The 25,054-nt window shown below is 39.7% G+C and overlaps 1 protein-coding gene across 2 annotated transcripts in view; it reads left to right on the top strand.

Annotated features, from left to right (window-relative positions):
* The window catches only part of CAP2 (cyclase associated actin cytoskeleton regulatory protein 2), a 70,779-nt gene that overhangs the window by 44,014 nt on the left and 1,711 nt on the right, over positions 1 to 25,054 (top strand). For both annotated transcript variants that reach the window (XM_054814440.1, XM_054814441.1), the window contains 8 exons: positions 1,366 to 1,509; positions 1,863 to 1,948; positions 3,655 to 3,760; positions 18,040 to 18,232; positions 19,064 to 19,239; positions 20,449 to 20,572; positions 20,797 to 20,879; positions 23,499 to 23,639. In XM_054814440.1, the coding sequence (XP_054670415.1) occupies positions 1,366 to 1,509; positions 1,863 to 1,948; positions 3,655 to 3,760; positions 18,040 to 18,232; positions 19,064 to 19,239; positions 20,449 to 20,572; positions 20,797 to 20,879; positions 23,499 to 23,639 (1,053 nt within the window). The remainder of the gene's footprint in view (positions 1 to 1,365; positions 1,510 to 1,862; positions 1,949 to 3,654; positions 3,761 to 18,039; positions 18,233 to 19,063; positions 19,240 to 20,448; positions 20,573 to 20,796; positions 20,880 to 23,498; positions 23,640 to 25,054) is intronic.

Genomic DNA, 25,054 nt, shown 5'->3' with positions numbered 1-25,054 from the left:
TGCACACATCATCTTGTGTGTGTCATGACAGCATCAGTCCTCAAGAACATAAGGATTAGCTGTCTCCAACAAGCACTTAATCCCATTAAACGAGTAGCCCTGAGAAAAGAGGAGAAAAAATACAGACTTCTGCCACATCCTGAGTGATTTGTGAGTGAAGTGCCAGGGAAAATCAGAATGGTGCACTGTCTTTGGTGGGACACGGTATGGGTTCTGCGGGCATACTTTTACAGTAAAGAAGTGGACTGTTTTTATGGAAACATTTTATAGGGTAGCAAAGTACAGCAGTTTTGCTTGTAAACTAACGACTCCTTGTCACTCAATGTGCTGTTTCCGAGTGGAAGAATTTTTCCCAGTAAGTTAGTGCTCTGAATTAGTTTTTCTGAGACCCTGGGCCGGGGCGATTAGTATTCACTTTGCACAGGAAAAAGCTTGGATAGCTTCTACATTCATTCTGCTTTTCTCTTCACTCCAGACACTATTCCTTCCGCTCAACAGTCATTCCCCTGGATACCATTCGTTTCTGATTAACGCAGGAGAACTTCCCCAAACCATGGCTTGCAGGCAGTCTGTTTCCCATGAAATCCTCCCACATTACTTGCAGCCAAAGGAAATTAAAACATTAAAACTTACCAATAGGGAAAGCTAAAATTGATATTGCCTTCAGCGTATTACTTTCTCAGTCTTGTTGCCAGATGACAAGAGGCCACTAACCTAACAAGTAGTTGGTGATTCTTAAAGAAGAACTTGGTTAATAACATGAAAAACTCAAGCCAGTGTAAAGACTCTCAAAAAGTCCCATGGATATCACATGAAAAACATAAGCATTCTGCTGACTGAGATATGGGGGTCTCTCTGGGTCTTAACCTGGGCAGCATGTAAAAATGTTGCCAGTGCTGAGAACAATTTTTGCTGCAACACATTATTAATACTTAATGTCTGTACATTTTGCTGCTGCAACCAGAGCAGGGTAATTAAATTGTTACTTTAGTGTAGAGAATACGCTGACTTTTCTTTCCAACTGTTAAATCAATGAGCAGGGAGGACAATGTTAAACCACAGGGTGCTTTTGGAGTCCCCATTTTAACAGCAGCATCATCTTTTCTTTTTTCTCTTTTCTTTTCTTTTCTTTTCTTTTCTTTTCTTTTCTTTTCTTTTCTTTTCTTTTCTTTTCTTTTCTTTTCTTTTCTTTTCTTTTCTTTTCTTCTCTTCTCGTCTCTTCTCTTCTCGTCTCTTCTCTTCTCTTCTCGTCTCTTCTCTTCTCTTTTTTCTTCTCTTCTCTTTTCTCTTTTCTCTTTTCTCTTTTCTCTTTTCTCTTTTCTCTTTTCTCTTTTCTCTTTTCTTTTCTCTTCTCTTTTCTTAAAGAATGAAGTGGCAATGCTTCTCAAGCCAATATCAGAGAAGATTCAGGAAATCCAGAACTTCAGAGAAAGGAACAGAGGAAGTAAAATGTTCAACCACCTCTCGGCCGTCAGTGAAAGCATACCTGCCCTTGGCTGGATAGCAGTGGTGAGTGACACACAGGATGGTTGGGAGGGCTGTAAATGTGCTTCTGGATCATAGAATCACAGAATGGTTTGGGTTGGAAGGGACCTTAAAGATCACCCAGTTCCAACCCCCCTGCTGCGGGCAGGGACACCCTCCACTAGACCAGGTTGCCCAAAGCCCCATCCAACCTGGCCTTGCCCACAATAGTTCCAAATCTTGCAGAACTCTGCAGTCTCATCTGCATAGTTCTTCAGTCTACTACACCCAAGAAGGTGTTTTATAATATACCTAATACATCAGGGAAGGTGTCTGACTAATGTTTTACTTCCTTTCTCCTTCTGTTGTTTCCTGCTACCATGGGCTGATGGTCCTAGTCTCCTAAACCAGGCCCTTATGTCAAGGAGATGAATGATGCTGCTACCTTTTATACTAACAGGGTATTAAAGGACTACAAGCACAGGTATGTTGCCAAGCCCCAGTATCTACTAGCCAGAGAATGGAGCATTAACCATACCGATAGGGCTCACAATGCCATCGCAGAAAGCATTTTGTAAACTAAAAAGCATTTGATAAAATCTGCTTGCAGTAGTATATTTCCCCCTCCTCATCTTTGACCTGCAGCACGTTGCAGTGAGAATGGCAGCAGCGCTAGCAGTGCTAGTTTTCACTCTCTGCAAATTATAGGATTATATTTAATTTTCTGGCATTCCAGCATCATAAGCTTATATGCAAATGCATATTTACATATCAGTGTGTTGCTAGCTAGCTGCTATGTGTCCTTGTCTCACTCGTGCACTCATATGGTTGCTGTTCTCGCTCTTTGTTTGAAAATGCACGTTTAGGTGGTCGGTGTATACAACTGAGCATCTAATTCCGTAGCTCCCAAATTGATTTTTTTCTGTACCATTGCTTTGTTCTTAAAGAGCACAAGGAATTCACAGTAAAGTTTCATGAATGAGATCTGTGAGCTGACAGAGAAAGAGAAAAAATACAGGTCCTTCCTTTGCCCTCTTAAAAATGTCATGTATAAATCCTGTTGATTTGGTACTTCTGGAGGCCAGATTTTGGCTCTTCGATTTTTATATCCCAGTGAAGAACAGTATTTGCAGTTGAGTTTTCCCTCTTTAGTGAGGAAAACTTTTTATATATATAAAAAACTTTTGTACATCTTTCTATTTATGGTATATGTATAAATATAATGTATTATTCCTGAAGCCTTAGTTTACCCATAGTAGGTAGCACCTGCTGGGGTAACTGAAGATTTTTACAATGTAGCTTTAGAAGTACTTGTTCTGGAGAAGAAAATGTCTCACATAACAGTACAGACAGGGTACATTAGTTAGGCATTTAGTTCTTCCCCTAGTAAGAAATTCTTTACTGTTTTTCACTGAATCAGATCACAATGTCTTCCAAATTAGTAGAAAGGCTCTCCCTTGACTTCAGTAGGCTTTGGATTAAACCTGTTGACCCAGACCCTCAGCAGTATTAAGCATCAAACTCCAAAGGAAATCAGTCGGAGGTAGACACCCAAATCCTTGTGAACATCCAGTCCACAGCTGTCACTATTCAGTAATAATTCTTTTCTGGATCTTCGTAAGGACTTCATCTTACAAGCAGTTTCTCTCTCTCTACATATTTCTTGTTTTCACGTACTGTCCCATTGAAAGACTAAACCTTCCAGACCCAACTTGTGACTTGTTCTTTAAAAATTCCTTGATGTATAAATATTTTAGTCTGATGACTATAACATGATCCAGTATTACCCTGGCTGCATTTGAACTTGGCAGCTAGAATATCTCACAGAACCCATGGACATTTGATTTTCTAAAATTCAGCACCCTGGCACTGAGTCTGCTGCACAGCTCCACATACCTTTAGTGCTTCTTCAGTTGACTTTGAGCCTGAACAGGATGATGACACACCCTTCCAGCAGGAAGCACTCTGCGCTAGAGACATCCTTTGCCCTTCTTTGTTCTCTGGAAGGATCCAAAAGCTTTCCAGTGCAGTAGGTCTCGGTATTTTCAGCACTGGGCTGGCTGACTGCCTGCTGATTTGTCCAGGGCTTTAAGGCAGACATTGGGGTTTACCTGCTTTCAGCAAGAGTAGCAATGCTTCGTTTTTAAGTACAAACATTCACACCTAGAAAAATTGTCTCTGTTTTTACAGTGATGCACGCCATGTTGATTGGGTGAAGTCATACCTGAACATCTGGTCTGAGCTTCAAGCTTATATCAAAGAGCATCATACCACAGGTCTCACCTGGAGTAAAACCGTAAGTACTCTTTCCTTCTTCATGAAGAACCATAAAATGCCAGTAGCCAATCTGACTTTTAATGCAGGTCATTAGCTTAGGAAAAATAAATATCTAGGCCAGGAACACAAGTCATGGTCCATGGACTTCCCAACCAAGCCGATAAAAGTCTGAAAGGCAGGTGGAGAAGATGCATCATGCCATTGTGGTACAGGTTTTGAGGAAGACAGAAGAACTATTTGGGATGATTATAGCCATTACTGCCAGTTGTAGATGGTGAGGAGAGGCAGACACAGTTCTCCAAGCCTGCTGCAGTAGAAGGTAGGAACAAAAACAAACCCCCAAAATTTAAAGGACATGTCAGACTAAAGGAAAATTGGGGGAACATGATGGGGAAAGAGAAGAATGGTGGAAAGAATCTGAACAAAGAGAGATATTTAATAACAGAAAAAAGAAACACATGGAATACGTACCAATTTATTACTTCATAGATAGCTATCTTTATAAAACTGTTATTTTATACCTACAGAAATAATTTCTGAAATACATAGAGTAAATATAACTGTATGCATAACTATTTATACTGTCTCTATATATTTATATAAATGTCTTCTGTGTGTTACATCTGAGCTGCACAGCAAGATGTTGACAATATTGTTCTCTAAGAGAGGTATAAACATGAAGAATTAATTTTCTGTTGGGTATAAATGTAGGAGTTTATATCCACTGTCTATATTGATGCAATGTTCTATATTATTCTAATAATGTGCTCATGTTTATTATCAGTTTAGGAGAATTGCTTAAGTATATTAAAAATATAATCAGCCAGCTCTTTGCTGTTATCATCTCCTAAACTTACCAGTGCACTCACATATTTGCACAGGCAGTCTTTCACACCAAGTTTATAATTTCTTCTGTATAGGCAAATAATTTTTTTTAAATTGAATGACTATTCAGAGAACTGATGTAGGCCACCAGAGAATTTAATTCCCAGACCAAACCATTGTAAGAATTCAGGAAGAAAGAGAAGTGAAGCAGAGCTTTCAGATGGAATGTATCTTGACATGCATCCCAACAAAGAGGAAGTCAAGCAAATCCACCAAGAGGCCCCCGTGGATGAACAAGGAGCTCCTGGGCAGAGTCAAACAAAAAAAGGAAGCCTACAGAGGGTGGAAGCAAGGGCAGGTAGCCTGGGAAGAATACAGAGGAACTGTCCGAGCAGCCAGGGATCAGGTTAGGAAAGCCAAAGCCCTGACAGAAATTAGTCTGGCCAGGGATGTCAAGGACCACAAGAAAAGCTTCTATAGGTATGTCAGTGATAAGAGGAGGATGAGGGAAAAGGTGGTTCCCCTCCGGAATGAAACGGGTGACCTGGTTACCCAGGATATGGAGAAGGCTGAGGTACTCAATGACTTCTTTGCCTCAGTCTTCACTGGCAAATCCTTGAGCCACACTGCCCAGGTCACAGAAGGCAGGGACTGGGAGAATGCAGAACCACCCACTGCAGCAGCAGATCAGGTTCGAGAACATCTAAGGAACCTGAAGGTGCACAAGTCCATGGGACCTGATGAGATGCATCCGTGGGTCTTGAGGGAACTGGCAGATGAAGTGGCCAGGCCGCTCTCCATCATATTTGAGAAGTCCTGGCAGTCTGGCGAAGTTCCCACCGACTGGAAGAGGGGGAACATAACCCCCATTTTTAAGAAGGGTAAAAAGGAAGACCCAGGGAACTACAGGCTGGTCAGTCTCACCTCTGTGCCTGGCAAGATTATGGAGCAGATCCTCCTGGAGACTGTGCTCAGGCACATGGAAAAGAAGGAGGTGATTGGTGACAGCCAACAAGGCTTCACTAAGGGCAAATCGTGCCTGACAAACTTGGTGGCCTTCTATGATGGGGTTACAGCGTCGGTGGATAAGGGAAGGGCAAGTGATGTCATCTACCTGGACTTGTGCAAGGCATTTGACACTGTCCCGCACGACATCCTTGTCTCTAAATTGGAGAGACATGGATTCGATGGATGGACCACGCGGTGGATAAGGAATTGGCTGGGTGGTCGCACTCAAAGAGTTGTGATCAACGGCTCAATGTCCAAGTGGAGACCAGTGACGAGTGGCGTTCCTCAGGGGTTGTTACTGGGACCGGCACTGTTCAACATCTTTGTCGGCGACACAGACAGTGGGATTGAGGGCACCCTCAGCAAGTTTGCTGACGACACCAAGCTGTGTGTGCTGAGATCAACATGCTGGAGGGAAGGGATGCCATCCAGAGGGACCTTGACAGGCTGGAGAGGTGGGCCTGTGCAAACCGCATGAAGTTCAACAAGGCCAAGTGCAAGGTCCTGCATGTGGATCTGGGTAATCCAAAGCACAAATACAGGCTGGGTGGGGAATGGATTGAGAGCAGCCCCGAGGAGAAGGACTTGGGGGTGATGATAGATGAGAAGCTCAACATGACTCAGCAATGTGCGCTTGCAGCCCAGAAAGCCAACCGTGTCCTGGGCTGCATCAAAAGAGGTGTGACCAGCAGGTCGAGGGAGGTGATCCTGCCCCTCTGCTGTTGTGAGACCCCACCTGGAGTACTGCGTCCAGCTCTGGGGGCCCCAGTACAGGAGAGACATGGAGCTGTTGGAGCGAGTCCAGACGAGGCCCACGAAGCTGATCAGAGGGCTGGAGCACCTCTCCTGTGAGGACAGGCTGAGAGAGTTGGGGTTGTTCAGCCTGGAGAAGGGAAGGCTCTGGGGAGATCTAATTGTGGCCTTCCAGTATCTGAAGGGGCCTACAGGAAAGATGGTGAGGGACCATCAGGGAGTGTAGTGACAGGACAAGGGGTAATGGTTTCAAGCTGAAGGAGGGTCGATTTAGATTAGATATTAGAAAGAAATTCTTTCCTGTTAGAGTGGTGAGGCACTGGAACAGGTTGCCCAGAGAAGCTGTGGATGCCCCCTCCCTGGAAGTGTTTAAGGCCAGGTTGGATGGGGCTTTGGGCAGCCTGGTCTAGTGGAGGGTGTCCCTGCCCATGGCAGGGCAGTTGGAACTAGATGATCTTTGAGGTCCCTTCCAACCCAAACCATTCTATGACTCTATAGTACCTGGAAAAGTTACTTTATCTCCCCCTGTATGCAGGTGATATAACCATGTAAGACAATTTATGTTACTTGTACTCAGCAACAGACTATACAACTTTCTCTTCACGCCCTCCATTAGACATTGTACAAGGCCTTACCGTACTCAAGAATCCAAGTGCAAGTTCAAACACATGAGAGACCATGATCTGTGTGTACTTCTTAGTGTGAAGCAATGCAAAAATGTTTAAATATGATAAATTAGAAGACTGGAATTACCTGCTGCTTTGCAGGTTTCTGTAGTAAAAATTTAAAATATTAAACGTGATTCTCTTCCTTAATTTAGTACAAAATTTCACACTTACTACATCCTACTCTATTACAATCAGTGAATGTGAGAAGAGCTAATGATTTTAAAATGATCATTAGATAAGGAAAAGAAATTGTAGTAGCCTTTTAGCAGAATTAGCCTGAGAATCTGGGACACATTTAGTTTTGTTAATACAGAGAAAGAATCATCTTCACCTGTAGTGGAACTTTACAAGTATGGGAATAGTGTTATAAGATAAAGATTTGTTAGAGCCATTTGATCAAAGAGGAAGAACTCTCAATACCAGGAGTCCTGCTAATCTTATTCAGAAGTGTAGCTATTGCAGATTATATTTGAATGGTCTTAAATCAGCATCTCAGCCATCACATCTTTCTATTTCCCTTTCTTTAGTTGTGCAGGAATTTGCTGAATACAAATCTAGGTGTGACTTATTCATATTAAGCATAGTTTTCTGCCAACAGTGGTCATTCCATCAGGAGTGATGAGCCCATTACTGCATCTGAAGTACTGATTTCACTCACTTTGGATATCACTCAGATCTGAAAGTTGTGTTGAAAATATGGCTCATTTAAATTATCATTCATGTAATGTGCAAAAATGCATTTTTATGGATGTATAATTTTTTAAAGTTTTACTTCATGTGAGTGTAAGGAAATTAGAATGCAGGAAGTTAGCAGGTTGTTTAAATAACTTGTTGTTTAAATGTGGTTTAAATATTTCTGTGAAGCTTGGTAACAAATACATTCAAGAAAGCAATGAGTTACTCAAGTGATAATTTGATTTTTATTATACATTTTAAAGTGAGAATGGAAGTCATAGATTCATGCTGTGTGAAGTTAAGCATAAAGGTCTGCAGAATCAGGGCCCAGACAGAAATATGATAAATATAAAAGCTGTAGATATATTCCAGACACCGTTGTTAATCATTACACACAGCAGCTTCCACTTATATGCATAAAAGGAAAAAAGGAAAAAGAAGTAGTTTGGCAAGGCATTAAAAAAGTGGCACATTTATGAAAGGGAGACATCGATACAGAAATGCTGTTTTATTATAATAGGAGAGAGAAAGAGAGAAAGTTTTTGGCCTTTATAAGTACACATTTAAAAGTACATTATACCGATAATTTACCCTTCATATCTGCAGAAATCAACAAAGCAATGCTTGAAACTTTATATAAAAAGCTATTAAGTAACTCATTTGGGTATTTCTAGAGACTAAAGAGTCAGGGAGAACATTAGCTACTCAGAGCTCTATTCTTATAGCTTGAACTGCAACAAAACCCCAAGAGCATCAGCCTAGATCAGACTATACTTGGGTTTCCAAAAAGGAGGGGAAAGGATTTTTTAGTGGGCAGTCGGTCCCTTTACTTATAGGTGCCGTATACCGTGGTGCGCATGTTTCTGGCCATGCCCCATGGCAGTATCACAAAGCCGTGCCATTTCCAGCTGCCACGTCCCCTTCCATGAAGCTGCACAGGGCAGCTGCAGCCAGCCTTGGAACAGATCACTAGTGCATACAGTAAAGCGTTCCTGGCTCTGGCAGTAAGCACGCAGGGAGACACTTTGGAGGAAAGAGAAAGAAATGTCTTAATAAATTACGAGACAGATACTAAAACAGGTGCAAAAGGTTGAAATAATGGCTAAGCAGTTGGCTCTGACAATAACAGGTACCTCTGTCAGCTTTATAATAAATTGGTGATAAAAACAGATGCTTATAGATTTTTGGATCTGAGACAATTCTCTCTCCTTATTCACTTTGGCTCTGTTTCTGCCAAGATGTGTGACAATATTTTACTCCTTGAGGGCATCCTATTGAAATGCATGGGACTGTGTGAGGAGAAAGCCAAGAAATCAGCAGAGTTAAGGACCTTGAGACCTTTATGTATCTGAACCTGTTTTGCTACCCGTGGGGAGTGGTGGTACAAAACTGGACCCTATGTCAATCACAGGCATTTCAAGACATGAAGGATACAGTTAGGATATTTGTTGGTACTGTGCTTACAGAAGAAAACTACATATTTAAAGTATGTATGTTTGCAAGCGGGATTCTCCCAGAGAGTAAAATGTTCCACTCTATATTTTCATTGTGAACTGAAGTACTGATTTTCATTAATTGATTGTGCATATGTCACAGAAAATACACCTGTCAGTGGAAGTCAGATGGATCTACAGTATTTCCTTAAAAGAGTAATTTTGTAGTTCATTATTTTCAATGTAAAGTGTGAGCCGCCTTCTACCACACATACTCTGTGGTGAGTAACAGTTCACTATACTCACTACATCTCAATTAATCCATCTTGACAAAGGGAACAATAGCAATTACCAACCTAATGGAGATTGCAAGTTTTAATTTGCTACCAGATAGGACTGTCACTGAGTCTTACGCAAAAGCTGTTATTACAATCCAATGTTTTAGATGCCCAGTGTAGCATTTTACACATGCAGCAACTGTCACTTTTGCTTGCTACAACTTTCTGACCTTAACATGAAATCTACAGCTGTAACAGTAACTTATGTCTTTTCTCAGTTCTTACTGATAAACAGAAAGTGCCCTTTTTTCTTCTTCTTTTTTTTTTTCCCCTAAAGAAGTGATTCAATTGAAGCATGGCTCTTTCTTCCCTCTCTAATTTTTTTTTTTTTTTGGTGGTGCGAAGAAATGAACAGCTGTAATATAAGCTCACAAGAATGCCTAATAAAAGTTTGTTTGCTACAAGGACCGCATGAATAAGCTGGGGGAAGTGAAACTCCTGCTCCTATTTGTGCAGGTTAACTTTCTGCAAGAAAACAACCAGTAATAATGAGAGATCCATACATCCAATAAGTGTTAAGAAACAAATCCTGCTGAAGGATAATTGTCTTGAATGTTTCTCTCATTTGCAGGTGGATCTGCAGTTAAGTTTTTGTTCTTTGTATACCATAGTCATTTAGCAGAAATTTTGCCAGTGGGATTATTTACAAACAGGAAATAGTTACAAAGTAATGAATTTCATTACAGTGTTTAGTTTCAGATTACCAAATTTCACTCAAGTGACGAATGTTTCCCCCCCCCCCCCATTTACAAATCAAAACAAATTCTTAGGAGGAAGTCCGCATCTTTACAAGCAGTTGAGATTTATTTATATCCTGTTCCCAGTGAAGCCAATATAGCATCTTCAAGTCTTTTTTTCCTGAAATATAATTTTAAAAATATTTATTATTCATTAGATATAGTACTCTAAAAGTGCTCTTTAGAAGCTGAAATTCTCCACAGGCTCCACACTGAGAAGAACCATCTGAATTCCTACATTAGCCTAATTGAGCGCAATTATACTAGTCTTAGTACAGATTTTGGCCATTTAATTCTTGCCTAAAATAATCACTTTTAGACATTTTCTTATAAAATGGCCCTGCCTCTCTCCTGTACTATCAAAACATTTTCCTGTAATATATTGTCTCCCTACATATTGAGGTGAACAAGCTGCAAAAGAACAACTTCAGCAGGCAAAAGCCTCCTATTATCCTTCCAGTATCTCTTCTGTGCTGTGTTTAGTTTGACCCACTTATCAAGCAGCCACCGTCTGAGCCACTTCACTAAAGCTAAAGGTCAAAACTGTAGTGCCAAATTCCAGCCACAGCCACAACTGCAATCCCAGAGGCCTCTTTCAGATAGTCGTAAGGACAGTATAGATATACTGATCTAAATGCCTGCATCCTGAATAAGATGTAGAAGTTTTCAGAGTGCTGAATTTTCCTCAGTCATAGCCTTTCCTCTTCTTTTCTGTCCCTTTCCATTCATTTCTCTTCCCTTCCTTTTCCCTATTTCCTTACACTTTTTTGTTGAAAAGTTTGCATCCTTTAATCTCAACTGTTTCATTGTCAGAGAACAGGCAATGTTCAGGTTTTGGTACCCTGTCAATTTAGAAACTGGCCATCCTGGCAACTCTACAATAGTTGCCTCTTTGGTGAAGACTGCCTCAATTACATCCACATCTGTTTGAAAGAAAGTAGTTCTACTCCCTTACTCCAACAATGACTGACAATATTTGCCTTTACTGGATATCAACGGTGTCCTTTTAACATCAGCATCCAAACACCATTCAGACATGTTAAGGGAGGACCTGGGGGGAAGGCTTGTTTGACCACAGCTGTCACACACAACCTGACCTGTAGCATAATGCAACCTAGTTCCAGTGGAAAAGGGAAAGGAAAAAGGAAATTGAAAGTATGTAAAATAGAAAGAAAAGGAAAAGGCACATCAGTTAAAACTTTACTATACTGCTAATGGGACTGGTCTTCTTTTTAACTGAATTTTTATAGAAGTAAAAGATGGTTTAATGTGCCTGTGGGAGCATGTTACTTGTTGAAAATTGCATTAGCATACAGTTCTCAAATGATTTAGAAGAGCTTGGCTGTGTAAAACATTTCTGGTTGGGTAACTGTGAAGATGTAAGCATCATTTTAAATCCTGAACAGGTGATAAATGGCAGAAGTGTATTAAAAGGGTCTTCAAAGTTTGAAAACTCAACAGATATAGATAAATAATTCTGTTGAGACCCGGTAACAAGAAAAGTGGCCTGGTTTTTGTTGTTTTGTGTTTTAACTCACAAAGACTACAGACCCTGTAAGTCAGCTGTTCCATCTAGTAAATTGCAGATCTCAGGGCAGCATAACCCCTTGCAGACAGGTGGCTTAAATAGGGTAGGTAATAGAACTGTTGTGCTAAGCTACTTTTACACAAAAAACACCTTAACAAGAGCTCTGTGACCCTGAGTCACAGTCCACCTGTTCCCAGAGGTTGATATATGATATTTTGAGTTTCATGATTCTTGTCTTTGGCTGTGCATATGTATGGAAAGAACAATACAGAACGCTGAAATAATTTGAGGTGCAAGACTATGATTAGTATAAAGGGGGAGAGGGAGAAAATAGAGATACCCTTTTTTTTTTTTGAGAAGAATGTAGTCCCCATTAGGATTCCTCTTTATCTGGTGCCATGAAAAGAAGGCTTTTCAATAAATTAAGGAAGGGATTTTATGCCTCTATCTAAGCCACCTGTTGCCTCAGCCACAAATAGATACTTACCTCTTAATATGAATGACTAATAAAATAGGTACTATATATTATACACATGCATATAGAATTTATTTATATGCATTATATAATGTTTATAATCTGTTTGTCCTGAGTAAAAACTACCATTGCAGCTACAAGAAATGTGTGTCCATTCAAATGCTCCACAGCAAGTTGCCACCATAAGAACTTTGTTCCCCCCCAGTTTCTGTGCTGCACTGTGTCAACCTAAAGCTGGATAAACAGAGAGGAACATCGCGGGTGTGTTTGTACAGGGCCTGGCACATAAGCCCCTCGTCTCCCCAGAGATATGAGCCTCTGAAAAGGGCTCCTTGCTGCTACAAAACTACAAATATAGTAACAGTGACATGGAAGGCTAACCCAGGGAATTGTTCAGCAAGAACGGCTCAGGAAATAGTAACATCTGTGATAAGACATAAAAATAAATTCTTACTGTCTCTCCGTAGCTGGGTTTAACCTAAAGACATGTCAAGCTACATATGGCCACCAAAAATTACTGACAGTATGGCATCCGGAGCACTTGTGTTATGCATGAACAGCATTTTATTTCTCTAACAAGACTGGCTGTTGCCCTGTGCTCCAGGGAAGCCTTTAGGAGAAATGTGCTGTAACAAGGCCCAGCTTCTCAGAAGCAGAGGGCTTCGCTCAACTCTACTGTAATTTCAAGAGAATTAAATGAGATTCAACACAGATGAATTTTAACCAGCCAGCTGCCTCAACATAAACAGTCATTTCTTTCTTCCAGTGAGCCAGCTAGGTAGCCAGCAAGGAGGGGAAAAAAAAAAAAAAAAGAAAAAAGAGTACCTCACCCTTCTGCCAGTCGTACAAGATAAAGGTAGAAATACAACATACTCTGAGGCTGAACTGCAATCCTGCAAGCCCTTGCCCAATGATAATACACATTTATCAGACCCAGCTCTGTGAGCAGCTTCAGACACCCTCACTAGAGGAAGCTGCTGAGCTGCAGTCAATGGGAGGCCCTTGGGCCTCTCTGCACATGGCTCTGGGCTATCCAGCAAGGAGCAAACCCTGATGACTTCCTGTCACCCCATTCAGAGTATGGTTTAGTCAGAGGCTGAAGACAATTTTTTCCCTGGGAGGAAATTTCTGGAATGTTCCATCCCCTACAGACCTGTTACTAAATGGCCGCAGGGCCCACATCTCCTGTCCTTGATAGGATCTTACTCAGAGAATATCTCCTGTTCTTGATGGGACTATACTGAGAGAATTACATTCCCCCCCATATTTCAGAAAGCTCCAGGAACAAGGTTTAAAGCACATCAAGTTCACTGGGATACAAAGCTAGCACATTAAAAGTTAAAGGCTTATTTTTGTGTTACATTTTCACAAAGTAAGGCTGAAGCTATCTATTCCCCTGATAATTCTTACAAGAGGTTTATTTGCAAATGATGGAAAAATGACCGCACCAACATGTTAATGGGAACAGTCAGCTATCAGCGTAACTTGACGTGGTGGCTATAGACACCACAGCACTGAGAACAGCAGCTGTTACCGAGGCAAACAGCTGAAATAAAAGAGGAAGAAAGGCGGCTTGCAAATAACCGCCTTTGCTAGTCCACATGGCTCTTAATACTCTTTGTGTAAAGATACACTGTTGTTAACATCTGCTTGAAGTTAATCTGAAGAGTTGTTTGCAAATAGCAAAGCTGGTAAGCACCTGCTGCTTTAGGATAGATGAACTTTTGCGAGCGTACAACATGCTATTTTATTCCCAGCAGCTCTCACAAACACCACCCTATACAGAAGAGCAATGAATGGACTTTGTGAAGGGCACTTTAGTTGAAACTGGATAGGACTATACACAAGTATTACCAGATATCAGAACAGTTTAAGAGTCTGGTTCAGAAATACTTTAGAGCCCAAACGTCTAAGTGGTCTTGGGTGACTAAGGAAAGCAAACCAATTGCCAGTGACTTAGGTTGGTAACTTGGAGGTCTATGTATTAAATAGCAGTCAAAACTAATCAAAAAAGAATTGCATCAGCATGTTTGAGTGCAGCACAGGTCCCATCTTCCTGGCATGCAGGGAATGCAAGAAGTGCAACGTGTTTTCTGCAGTTCTAGTTCAGTTTTATGCTTTCTGTCCCCTTGTTAGTATTTCCATGAGCCACACTTCCCACAAAGAATTTCACCTCACTTGAACGTTTGTCTGATTTCAGGTAAATCAAAATGTCAAAGAAAAGAAGACAAAAGCCAGAACGAGACTGAACCCCTCTTTACAGCAAGTCTCTGTATGCCTCCTCATTAGTGAGACTTGTCTGTCTTTTCCACATTGTCCTATTTCAATGGGGGATTGTCCTACTGGATACGTCCATGCTGTAAGATGGAGCAGTTAGTCCCTCCCTGTACTTTAGCAACCTTTTTTTCTTTAATTTGTCCTTCAATTTTTGCCTGCCCTAATTTATGACTGAAATTGTTTGCAGTTTCCAGAATGGCCATAGATATTCAGGCATAATTGAAAATATCACGATGCTCTGTTAGCTTGTGTAGCTGTAACGCAGGTCATAAACTAGACAAGAATTTCTCACATAGGAGAAAAGTTAACCACAAAGGTTCAGTCCATCTCTTATTTCTGTAACTGCACAAAATTAAGAGAAAGAGTGGGAGGGGTGACTGAACCCTACGTGTCTTCCGAGACCTTGTGACAGCTCCTATGTTCTTAATTAAATCTAACTCATAACCTTTTGAGCTCAGTGGAGATAGCCGCTGACTTTGGTGGAGGGACCAGGCTTGTAAAGAAAAGAGGAGGCAGATGGGCAGCATGAATGCAAGGGATAGATTTTTTTTCTACTCTTGAAGCCCTCTCAAAGGACTAGAATGTCTTCACTCCTCAGGTCAAGATTTGAGATTTTTGACTAGACTTGTCTTTTCATCAGTATTGCTCTAGCAGGGAAAATGCTCCTAGTTTCCCACATCCTTTCCTACCTCTGCTCTTTCTTGAAAAGTAAATAAGACATTCTCCACTCTTACAAAACCATGTCCAAATTTGATTGATGTATTTAAAATCCTTCCTTTTTGTCTGTATTTTCACAAGATAGTTCTTGCAGAGCTCTGGGAGAGAGATCATCCACAGATAAATCCCTCTGAGTTTTGCTTCCACCTTGGTTACATAGACATTCCCATACTTTTGTTCCTATTTGGGAAACTGCCTTTGATACACTGCTCAGCAGCATCATTTGAGCCTGGAGTCTCCTGCATGATCTGTGATGGCCTTCAATTTGACACTTTAGGCAAAGAGACTGGCAGAGTGACCCACCACTCTCTGTTGTATGCAGAATACCCAGATAACTTCTACATCTTTTTTTCTCTAATGCATCTTTGCAGCCTTTGCAGAATTTAATTGGTGCTAATTCCAAATGAACATGTGAGTCTTTCACGCACAAGTTTCTGGAAAATCACAGCACTGTATTTATGCAGGTGGAAGCAATAAGGTATGTTTGGGAAATCAGATGTCAATCTGGAATTTAATAAATCAAATTTTTCTCTCAGACTACAAATCATTAACCACTACCATTACTACTATTAATCTCCTCCCATAAAGGATACATAATTCATAACTGCATGTTCACACTGCACTGTGAATGGTGTGTGCCATTTCTGGGTATCTGAGTATTTTAAAAAGCCCTGCAAATGCAATGTTCATAATTCTGGATAACCAGGACATAGTGGATTCAGTTGCTATGGTTGCAGGCAACAAATAGGGAAGATCTCTATTGCACCTCAGGCAGCAACAACTGATTGTGCCACTAAATCCACTTACATTCATTTTTTTTATTATAATAATTCACAGTTGTGCTGACTCTGCTGCAGGTAACATTACTGGCATTAGCAGAAGCAGGAAGACAGAAAATGTAAATTGAGGGCCCAGTGAAGAAGAAGTCCCCAGCCTAAAACAATAACCTATAACTACTAAGTATGTAAGCAGAAACGGTCCGAGTTAAATGTATCCATGCAACAATGAAATGTCCTAAAAGCAGTCCACATCAGTTCCAGTATATCTTGACAATAAATGATAATCAAGTTCAAAAGGGGATTCTTCTCATTTGTTTACATTTGATCAAAAAGCTTTAATAGCATAGAAAAGAGCTCATTCCCTTAAGAGATCTTGGATCCTTTCAGATACAATCAAACTGTAGCACTACATCAGTTTTATTACTCACCTGAGTACTGGGGATTCAACCAGTCTTTTTTGTGCAATGCAATTTTAATGTCACTAATGTGACAAAGAATCTTGCTACCTATTCATCGCTAACATATTCCATAAACAGCTCGTTCAAATGCAAAAGCACTTATATGCTGAAGACACATGTGGCAATAGAGGGTGTACATTAAGAGGTTAACTAATACTATTACCTTTCCGTGCTACGGGTCATAATGACTATGAGGTTTCAATGCAGTTACTTACTCAAATGTGCCAGGCTTCTTTTTTTTTTTAAAAAAAAAAGTATGTCTGAAGACTGAAAAAAAAAAAAAAAGAGCACGTGCACCACAGCCCCTTTCTCATTATCAGTTTGGGATTACAGGCCAGAACAAGTTTACTTTTTAAAAAATAGCTACAGTTTTCACTCAGGTGAGATGCACGAAGCTGATGGATACTTTGCTGTTTCAGTTTAGTGGAAAACAGAAAGGGATGGCATCATAAGTGGTTAAAAATATCCTCTGAGTCCAGCTAAGCAATATCTATTTTCAGTATTGATTACCAGGGATGCATTTTTAACAACCTGTATCTCTTAACAAAGGTAGCCAATTAGAGGAGCTACAACTCTGTAAGTACCTGTCATTTTCCCATTGTATCTACCCACCTAATAAATATGTACTGGTGCAATGCACAATGGCTGTATAGCTAGCTAGCTAAATTCATCAGAACCAATCTTAATTTTTCACAATGGTTCTTTTAACAGCCTCGGCTCTGCTGCATAGAGGTGGCATCAGAGTGACACTCAGTGGCAAGACAGAAAAAGTCATTCTCAGTTTCTCCGTTTCTATTATTAGGACACATAAAATTTTAATTGGATCATTATTAGTATTTTCTGTCTGTTTGACAATATTCTATGTAAGAATTATAATTTAGACCAAAAGATGTACTTTTGATTATGCAAACTGAAAGAAAGATTGTATTACTTACTTTACCTAGTCCCCCCTCACTTATAACTTGTGTGCTGTGATCTCCTCAATTGAAAAAATGAAAAAAGAATTTGAGAAATTGAACTAAAAACTCAAATACTGAATTTCAGAAATAAAATACTTGAATCACCACAGTTTTACATTCTGATGTAATTTGCATCTTTACAGATTACTTCAACAGGCTGAAGAATAGCATTTTACATCTTGCATACAATTTAGCATGTTGCATATGTATAACTGACAGTTCGTGACCCTCCCAGTTATTTGTGTTAGATCAAAACATTTTCTGTATGTTTCTGAATGCACACTAATACATGGCTAATTGAATTTGGTATCTGACAAAAGGAGACATTTTCCTTTTTATTTAAGTAAACACTGGAATAAAGTATGGAATCTACTATTAAAGATTTTTAACATCAGTCTTGCAAGCATTTGATAGAAATATTTTAGGTGGAGTAGTTCTGCAGTAAGGTAGCAGTGAGGATTGTCAGTCTGTCCAGCCTTGCCTGCTTTGACGCAGGGAACAGTTCATAATATCCCATTTGAATATGGTGCCAGAAATTCTTCTGAGCCTGTGGCTGCCTAGAGCCACTCAAACTCACAGCATTCAGGGATGTTAATAAATAAGAGTTATCAAAAGACAATGTTCCTTGAAACACTGCATGTAAAATAATTTCCACCTATCTCAAACAGGGTCCTGTTGCATCACCCATGTTTATGCGATCTGTTCTAACAAGTGGGTCATGCGCCTCCCCACCACTGCCACCACCACCGCCGCCGCCTGGACCTCCCCCCATCTTTGATACGGAAACCGTAAAGGATGAAGGAACTGCATCTCGCTCAGCCCTATTTGCACAGCTTAACCAGGGAGAGGCAATTACCAAAGGTCAGGAGAAAAGAAATCAAATTTTGGTCCACGAGTCAAAGCACATCAAGAGCTGCTATATGTATTAACCTAACTTCCACCACATTTTTAAGTTACATTTAAGCAACTCAGATCTTTCTGAGGCTTGCAGTGAGTCTGATGGATGAGACTGCATACCAAAACCTCCTTTAGAAGCATCAGCACACCTGAAATCCACACCATTTATTTAGAGGTATCCTTTTAATTTTAAGGCAGCCAACCTGGACACCTTCAGTCCCCAGGAGCTGGTGAACCTCTTAAGTCGCAATTGCAATAAAAATCTATCCTGTTTTCTGGTTGATATTCAGTGTACCAACCTGTGTCAAAATGTATTACATGTGAGGTGAAAAGGTATGGCTCACAGATCAGTGTAGAGTACAGTAATAAAGCTTTTTGTATCAATACTGGACATTGTCATTAAAGTGTAGTATATGATTGATGTATCTGCCTTTAGTGCTGCAGGGATAGGTCAAATATTGTCATAAATCAGAAAAAGAATCTCATTTTTATAGATGGAAAAATACAATATAACAAGCTCTCAGAGCTCACTGCAGACAGAGGGACTAGAAGACATTGCAGCATTTCCTGTTAAAGATACTAAGATAGCCCATCCACAGTAAAAGAGGTTTTATATGAACTGCTAAAAACATGTAGGCATTTACACTTTAGGTGGTTACCCAGGCAATCCTTGAGGAAATAAAAAATGTAAATTCAAACAATATTTTAACAGAAACGAACCTTTCCTGCTTAAATATGAAGACCCTTAGTACTGGAAAACAGACTCTCTTTCATAAATGCCTTTTTTTTTCTTAGGGCTTCGACATGTCTCTGATGACCAGAAGACTCACAAGAACCCCAGCCTCCGTGCCCAATGTCCATCTGTTCGTTCTCCGACAAAAAGCCATACTCTGAGTCCCACCTCTCCCAAGAATTCCCCGCAGCAGAGCCATGCCCCTGTCTTCGAACTAGAGGGAAAGAAGTGGAGAGTGGTGAGTTCCAGTCACACCTCTGAATTGCACCCTGCACATTGCAAACCAAGCTGAGCACCAAACATCTAGTAAAAGGCTGTCCATGATCAAGGTGCAATAAATAAAAGTTGCAACTAAAGTGGGCTGATTCTTGCATTGCTCTGCCTTGCTGCAGTTTACTTTTTACTATTCTGTAGCATCTAAATTTAATTAATTTGTCTCTGATAATCAAAAACTAATTCATCTGAACTGCAGGATGTCAGAACCAGCATATTGATTCCTTGCAAAATCAGACAGTCCCCCAGAAACAAGTCCAGTGGAGAACTCCAATTAAAATCCCTCCTTGCAGGCCATTCATGCAAGTGAGAGATAACAGATTATTACAGAGCACTTTGTCCAGCTTTGTCAACCAATGGAATTATAGATTTATTTTTTCATCATTTCATGCGAGCATGTCTCCCATGCTTAAAAGTAGAGAAGTGTTTTCCTTGTGCTCAATCTACAGATAGAAAAGATAGATTTGTTTCAAGTTTGGGAGTTAATTTATGTAGGCATATACCAAAGAATCTATGAGTGAAAATTCACATGACTGTTGGTTAAAAGAGGGAAGAAACAATATGCAGTTCAGTCATGCAGAAGGTTATAGAGTTTGCAGAAGGTGCAGTCACAGTTTGCCTGTGTTATGTTGCCTTAGGGGTACAGTACCTGGAACTTGCCTTGTGGATCCCTGTCTTTCCTTGACATCCATGGAGTATAATGTCCCCTCATGCTTCACAATGAAAGGAAATTCCTTCACCTATTACTCCTTATTGTATATGGTAATGCCTGCACCTGTTCATAACGCACTGAATAGACCGTTATGAAACATTTGGAGGAACAAAAACTTGCTCCATTCTTCAAGGTGCCAGTCTAAATTGGATGGAAGCCAAGCAACAGTTTTTTGAGGGCATTTTTAAATTGTTGTGAGCATAACGTCTTTCCTACAAAATTAATGGGGTTTGTCATCGTCTGTGCTAAGTTCTTCAGTTCTGCAGCTCTAAAATATACATGTGTTACCCAAAGGTGACTTAGGAGAAATGTGCGATCACCAGGCAGATTAGATTTTTAAGCCACAGGAAGGATATTGCTTTGTTGTAACTGAAAATGCAATGACTCGAGGATAGGTTGTGCTAAACTCTGTCTGACTGTTAGCTAAAGAAAACCAATTAAATAAACTTTCTTTTGAAATAGGAATATCAAGAGGATAAGAATGACCTGGTCATTAACAACACTGAACTCAAGCAAGTGGCCTACATTTTTAAGTGTAACAAATCCACACTTCAGATAAAAGGAAAAATCAATTCAATTACTATTGGTGAGTGGATAGCTCAGCTGAGCTTTAAATGCCAATCTTGAAAAAACTGACTTATGTGATTAATAATGCATCTGAATCATTCCATTCCCTTTAATGGATTGATCACGTGAGTAAAGCCACTCAGCTATGCAGTGCAAGGCTGGGAATTTTCATAGTTAATGTAGCAGGTGTGCATATATTTGCTTTTATCTCATCTTTCTTATTTATGATTGCTTTTATTTTAGACAACTGTAAAAAGTTTGGCCTTGTGTTCGACAACGTTGTGGGAATTGTGGAAGTGATCAATTCCAGGGATATTGAGATTCAGGTAACTATTTGAAAAAGAAGAGAACAAGCGAAAAACAAAAAGCCCAAGGTGCAGCTACAAGAGATTTTAAACACTCACAGGAGCACAGTAAAAATAAGAGATTGCATCCAAATGTATCTTTATACGCACTAAATTCTGCTGATGTATTTAGAAAATGCCTGTGAAAACTACTGAGCATTGCTGAACAAACCTCACTTACCCCAGTCCCTTCTGGTTCCAGTGAAACTGAGATCTATACACTGTAAGAAGCATTACTTCTAGACCTTTTTTTCTTGCTTTAAACAGCTCCTAGCACTTGAAAGTTCAGCGGTGCTCATGGGACAAATTCTGGCAGTTAGCCGATTGATTTCTAAGCCCAGAATATGGTTATTTCTTTTTTTTCCTATTCTCTCAATGGAAATGTTCAAATAGACTACCGAAGGACAACTAAATAACATAAACTGAAAGTGGGCACTGGGATTTCAAAAATCTCCCCTGCCAGCAACATGACACATTACATGAGTAAGGAATGTAGTGACTTGCCTATGAATGGGCTATGAGCTGGTACTGGTTCTGTCTTTGATAAACAGTAAGCAAAGCTTCATCAGAAATCACCTTCCTTGTGGTTCTTGTGAAAAGAAAATAGATGTATTCTAAATCCATATATTGCCCTCTCTATTGGGGATACTTGCCCTGTTCAAAATATAGACAGTCTGCCTGACATTTACAGCACTTCATTCATCCCAGGTCTAACTACACGTGCTCTCGTACTTGGTTGTGTCCAACATACACGACCTAGTCTCAAGGATGTATTATTTTAAACAAAAAAGAAATGAACTGTTAATTAATTATGCCAAACTGTCAGTCTTCAAGCAAGGTGAGGTCTTTTGCTTAAAAGGCTGTGCCTGCTGTATGACATTAAATGTAGACAGTTCTGCTCCATGCTTCAGAAATACTGGTCACAGCCACCACAGGGAATAATAGCAAGATTTTTTTTTTATATTTTGAACCTCATGCAAGTGACTGACATTGCTACCAGCTATGCATCATCTTCTGAACTGTAGCAAGCAGTTTTATTCATGATCACTACATGTCTTGTGATGGCAGAGGCAGTTAGCTAAAGAAAAAGATCCCAGGCATTTATTTGAGTGGTTTTTTAAGTAACTAGATGATTTTTATCATTACCTCTAGAACTATTCATGAGAGCTGAAAAATTCATGCGTAATGAACAGTGAATCCACAGCTTGTTAATACTCAAATAAAGGGGAAATATCTTTTCTAAGCATCAAAATTCTTTTGATTAAGCAGGTTCTATGAATATTGCATAAGGCTTCTATGCCACGGAGCAGAGTGGAGTTCCCACTTAAGAAGGTAGAGTCTGGCTATATGCTATATACTGCTTGAATCAGGCAGCTTCCACAGGGTTTGAGTATGCCAAGTGCTGAGCACCTCAATTTTCTCAGTATTTTGAAGACCTGAGCTTATAATTTGCAAATACATGATATGTTAATGGAACAAATGTCAGTAAATTCATCCTACAGATTTTGCTCTAACTAGTTACTTCAGTGCCATATTGCTTGGCTCTCCTTCTTCCAGTGTGGGTTTTTTTTCTTGCCAGATGTTTTCAAAATTTATTAAACACGCCCTTCTTTTGTCCTGTATTGCATGAGAACCCATTAGAGAAAGATCAGTTTAAGATGCATTGCTCACTACATAGGTCAGACTTCAGGATCACAGTGGGATGCAAGAGGGCAGACAGACTTGTTCTTTGTTTGCTGTCACATTTAAGGAACTGAAGCTGAAAATATATTCTTCACTTGAATGACGTGAGACACTCATTAACAAGTACATATCTATCACATGCTGTTACTCTTTTATGGCTCAGAATAACCTCTGCCCTTTTGATGCATTGTCCAGAGTATATTGCTGTCCCTGCTAAAGAGTGCAGCGGGAGAAGGAGGAATTTTTACTGACAACCAGCGAGTCAGCCAGTTAGCCATGAAGAAATCTTTTAATCTGTAGAAATGTAAACAAGAGATTTCCCTTTCTTCCCAAGTAAATCTTGTGCTTGATTTAAAGCGACATAAGAAATACCTTTAGAGATTTAATTAAATTGATCTCAGTACTTTTTTAGAACTGTACCTTGCCTGAAGAGGATAAAAACCCTTTCCTATTGCATGCTGTAAAACCTGGAAGAGCTTTGAAGTCTTCAGAACGTATTACAAAACACTTCTTGAGTGGTACTGTACACTGGGATCTTTCATTTGCCCTTACTGGGTTGGAGTTGACATGTTTGATTTCTTAACCAGTTCTCACTGATGAACAAGGTGAACACCGCCTAAATATCGGCACTAAAGTGTCACTGAAATTAGAGAGAATGAGGGAAGCACCTTCATCAAACTGTCTATAAAAGCTTGCTGTATAAGTTTGCTGTTGTATATAGATCTTTGTTACCACCACCAAGAATTTTCAGTGCCTAAATCAAATATAAGCATCATGCAGGCAGCTGACACACAGATCAGATGTTGGTGGCCAAAATTAGACCTGGCAGGCAATGAGGATTTCATTAACAGTATCTTTGTGTGCATTTTAAGATTTGATATTAAGTAGATTTGATATTAAGTAGATTTTATTTTGCAGGTGATGGGGAAAGTGCCAACCATTTCTATTAACAAAACAGAAGGCTGCCACATCTACCTCAGTGAGGAGTCATTAGATTGTGAGATTGTGAGTGCCAAGTCATCCGAGATGAACATCCTCATCCCTCAGGATGGTGATTATGTGAGTGAGATATTTTTAAAGCTTTCCTCCCCCTTCCCCACTAGTCTTGGTAGGTAATAGCATTTAAACTGCTAGGAAAGAAACTAACATACCACGCATATTATGTCACCAAAAAATGATCTAAAGCAATTGAATTTCTATGTATCAATATCTCAGCTATCAGTGCAGGAAGAACTTATTTTCTGAGGCACAAAGTAATTTCAAAGATCAGACACGACGTTATTTCTTCCATTTTGATAGGTAATGGCTTCATCTCCTGTCCATTTAATTTTCTTTTTTGATATCTAAACATAATCTCCCAAAGAAACTCACTTGACACAAGAGCACTCAAGCCTGAAGATGATGATACTAAGATAAATATAATACTACTACAGATTAAATAATACAGTACAATATACTTGTTTGTTCTAAAGCTGTTGATACATGGGTAGCATCTGTAGTACTTTCTAGTATTTTCAACATACGTCCTTAAAAGCAACTTAAACGTGTGCATTTTCCCAGCTCCTTTTCTGTTGTGGTAAGATTTTCATGCGATGTCCACCAGCATTTCTAGTAAAGTTATGCTCTGTCACTTCACACATTAGAAGGGATCATGCAGGCAAAGCATACTCGTAATAGTTTCCTAGTTTCCTCAGCAGAGCAGTGTTGAAATTGCACTGAATGGCCATAGAACTTAAATTTCTGACTAATCTTTTGGGCTGGTATTTTGTATGGCAAAGGGGTTTAGGCTTTATAAAAGAAAATATGTAACAAGACAATTCTTATGCTCCACATTTCCAAAAGCAACTGCTGGATGCCTAGCTTCAGATAGCTTCAGATAATAACTAAAAAGGGAATGATTTTCAGTGGGTGCATATTCACTTATTTCTTAAAAAAATTTAAAAAAAAAAGTCCTTTTGATCAGTCTCACCTCAAGTCACCGTATCATCTGAAATTACTGGCTATCAAAACACCATTTTGAGGTATGAATGAAAAAACCCTTCTCTTCACATCTTTTTTTTGTTTACTGGGAACAGAGAAAGACCCAATGACGTCTCCCATCCTTTCACCAAATACACGGAATGGAAGGAGACTTTCTTCGATGTTCTGCTTTGTTTTGTGTACCCCACAAGGGATGCTGAGTCTTTTGAAGTGTATCACACTTAAAATGATAGGGTGGTTGGTTTTTTTTATTCTTCCATATTGTAATACTGATTTCGTCCTTAAAATTAGTCTCCTCGCTAAATCTCCACATCTAAATTCTTTCTACTGTCTTCCAACCCAGACACTGATGGAATCTGAAGTCATTTCTGACATAAGGCTTATTTACTTAGTTGTTCCAAATAATGGTGTGAGAGGGATTATTGCAAAGTAGTACATACCAAGGCTATTTGAAACTGGGTAGCAATAAGGCTTTTTCCTGTGTGGCATTGTAA

The sequence above is a fragment of the Grus americana genome, chromosome 2 (genome assembly GCF_028858705.1).
Source record: "Grus americana isolate bGruAme1 chromosome 2, bGruAme1.mat, whole genome shotgun sequence".
NCBI lineage: Eukaryota > Metazoa > Chordata > Aves > Gruiformes > Gruidae > Grus > Grus americana.
This window is presented reverse-complemented; position numbering and strand designations above follow the sequence as displayed.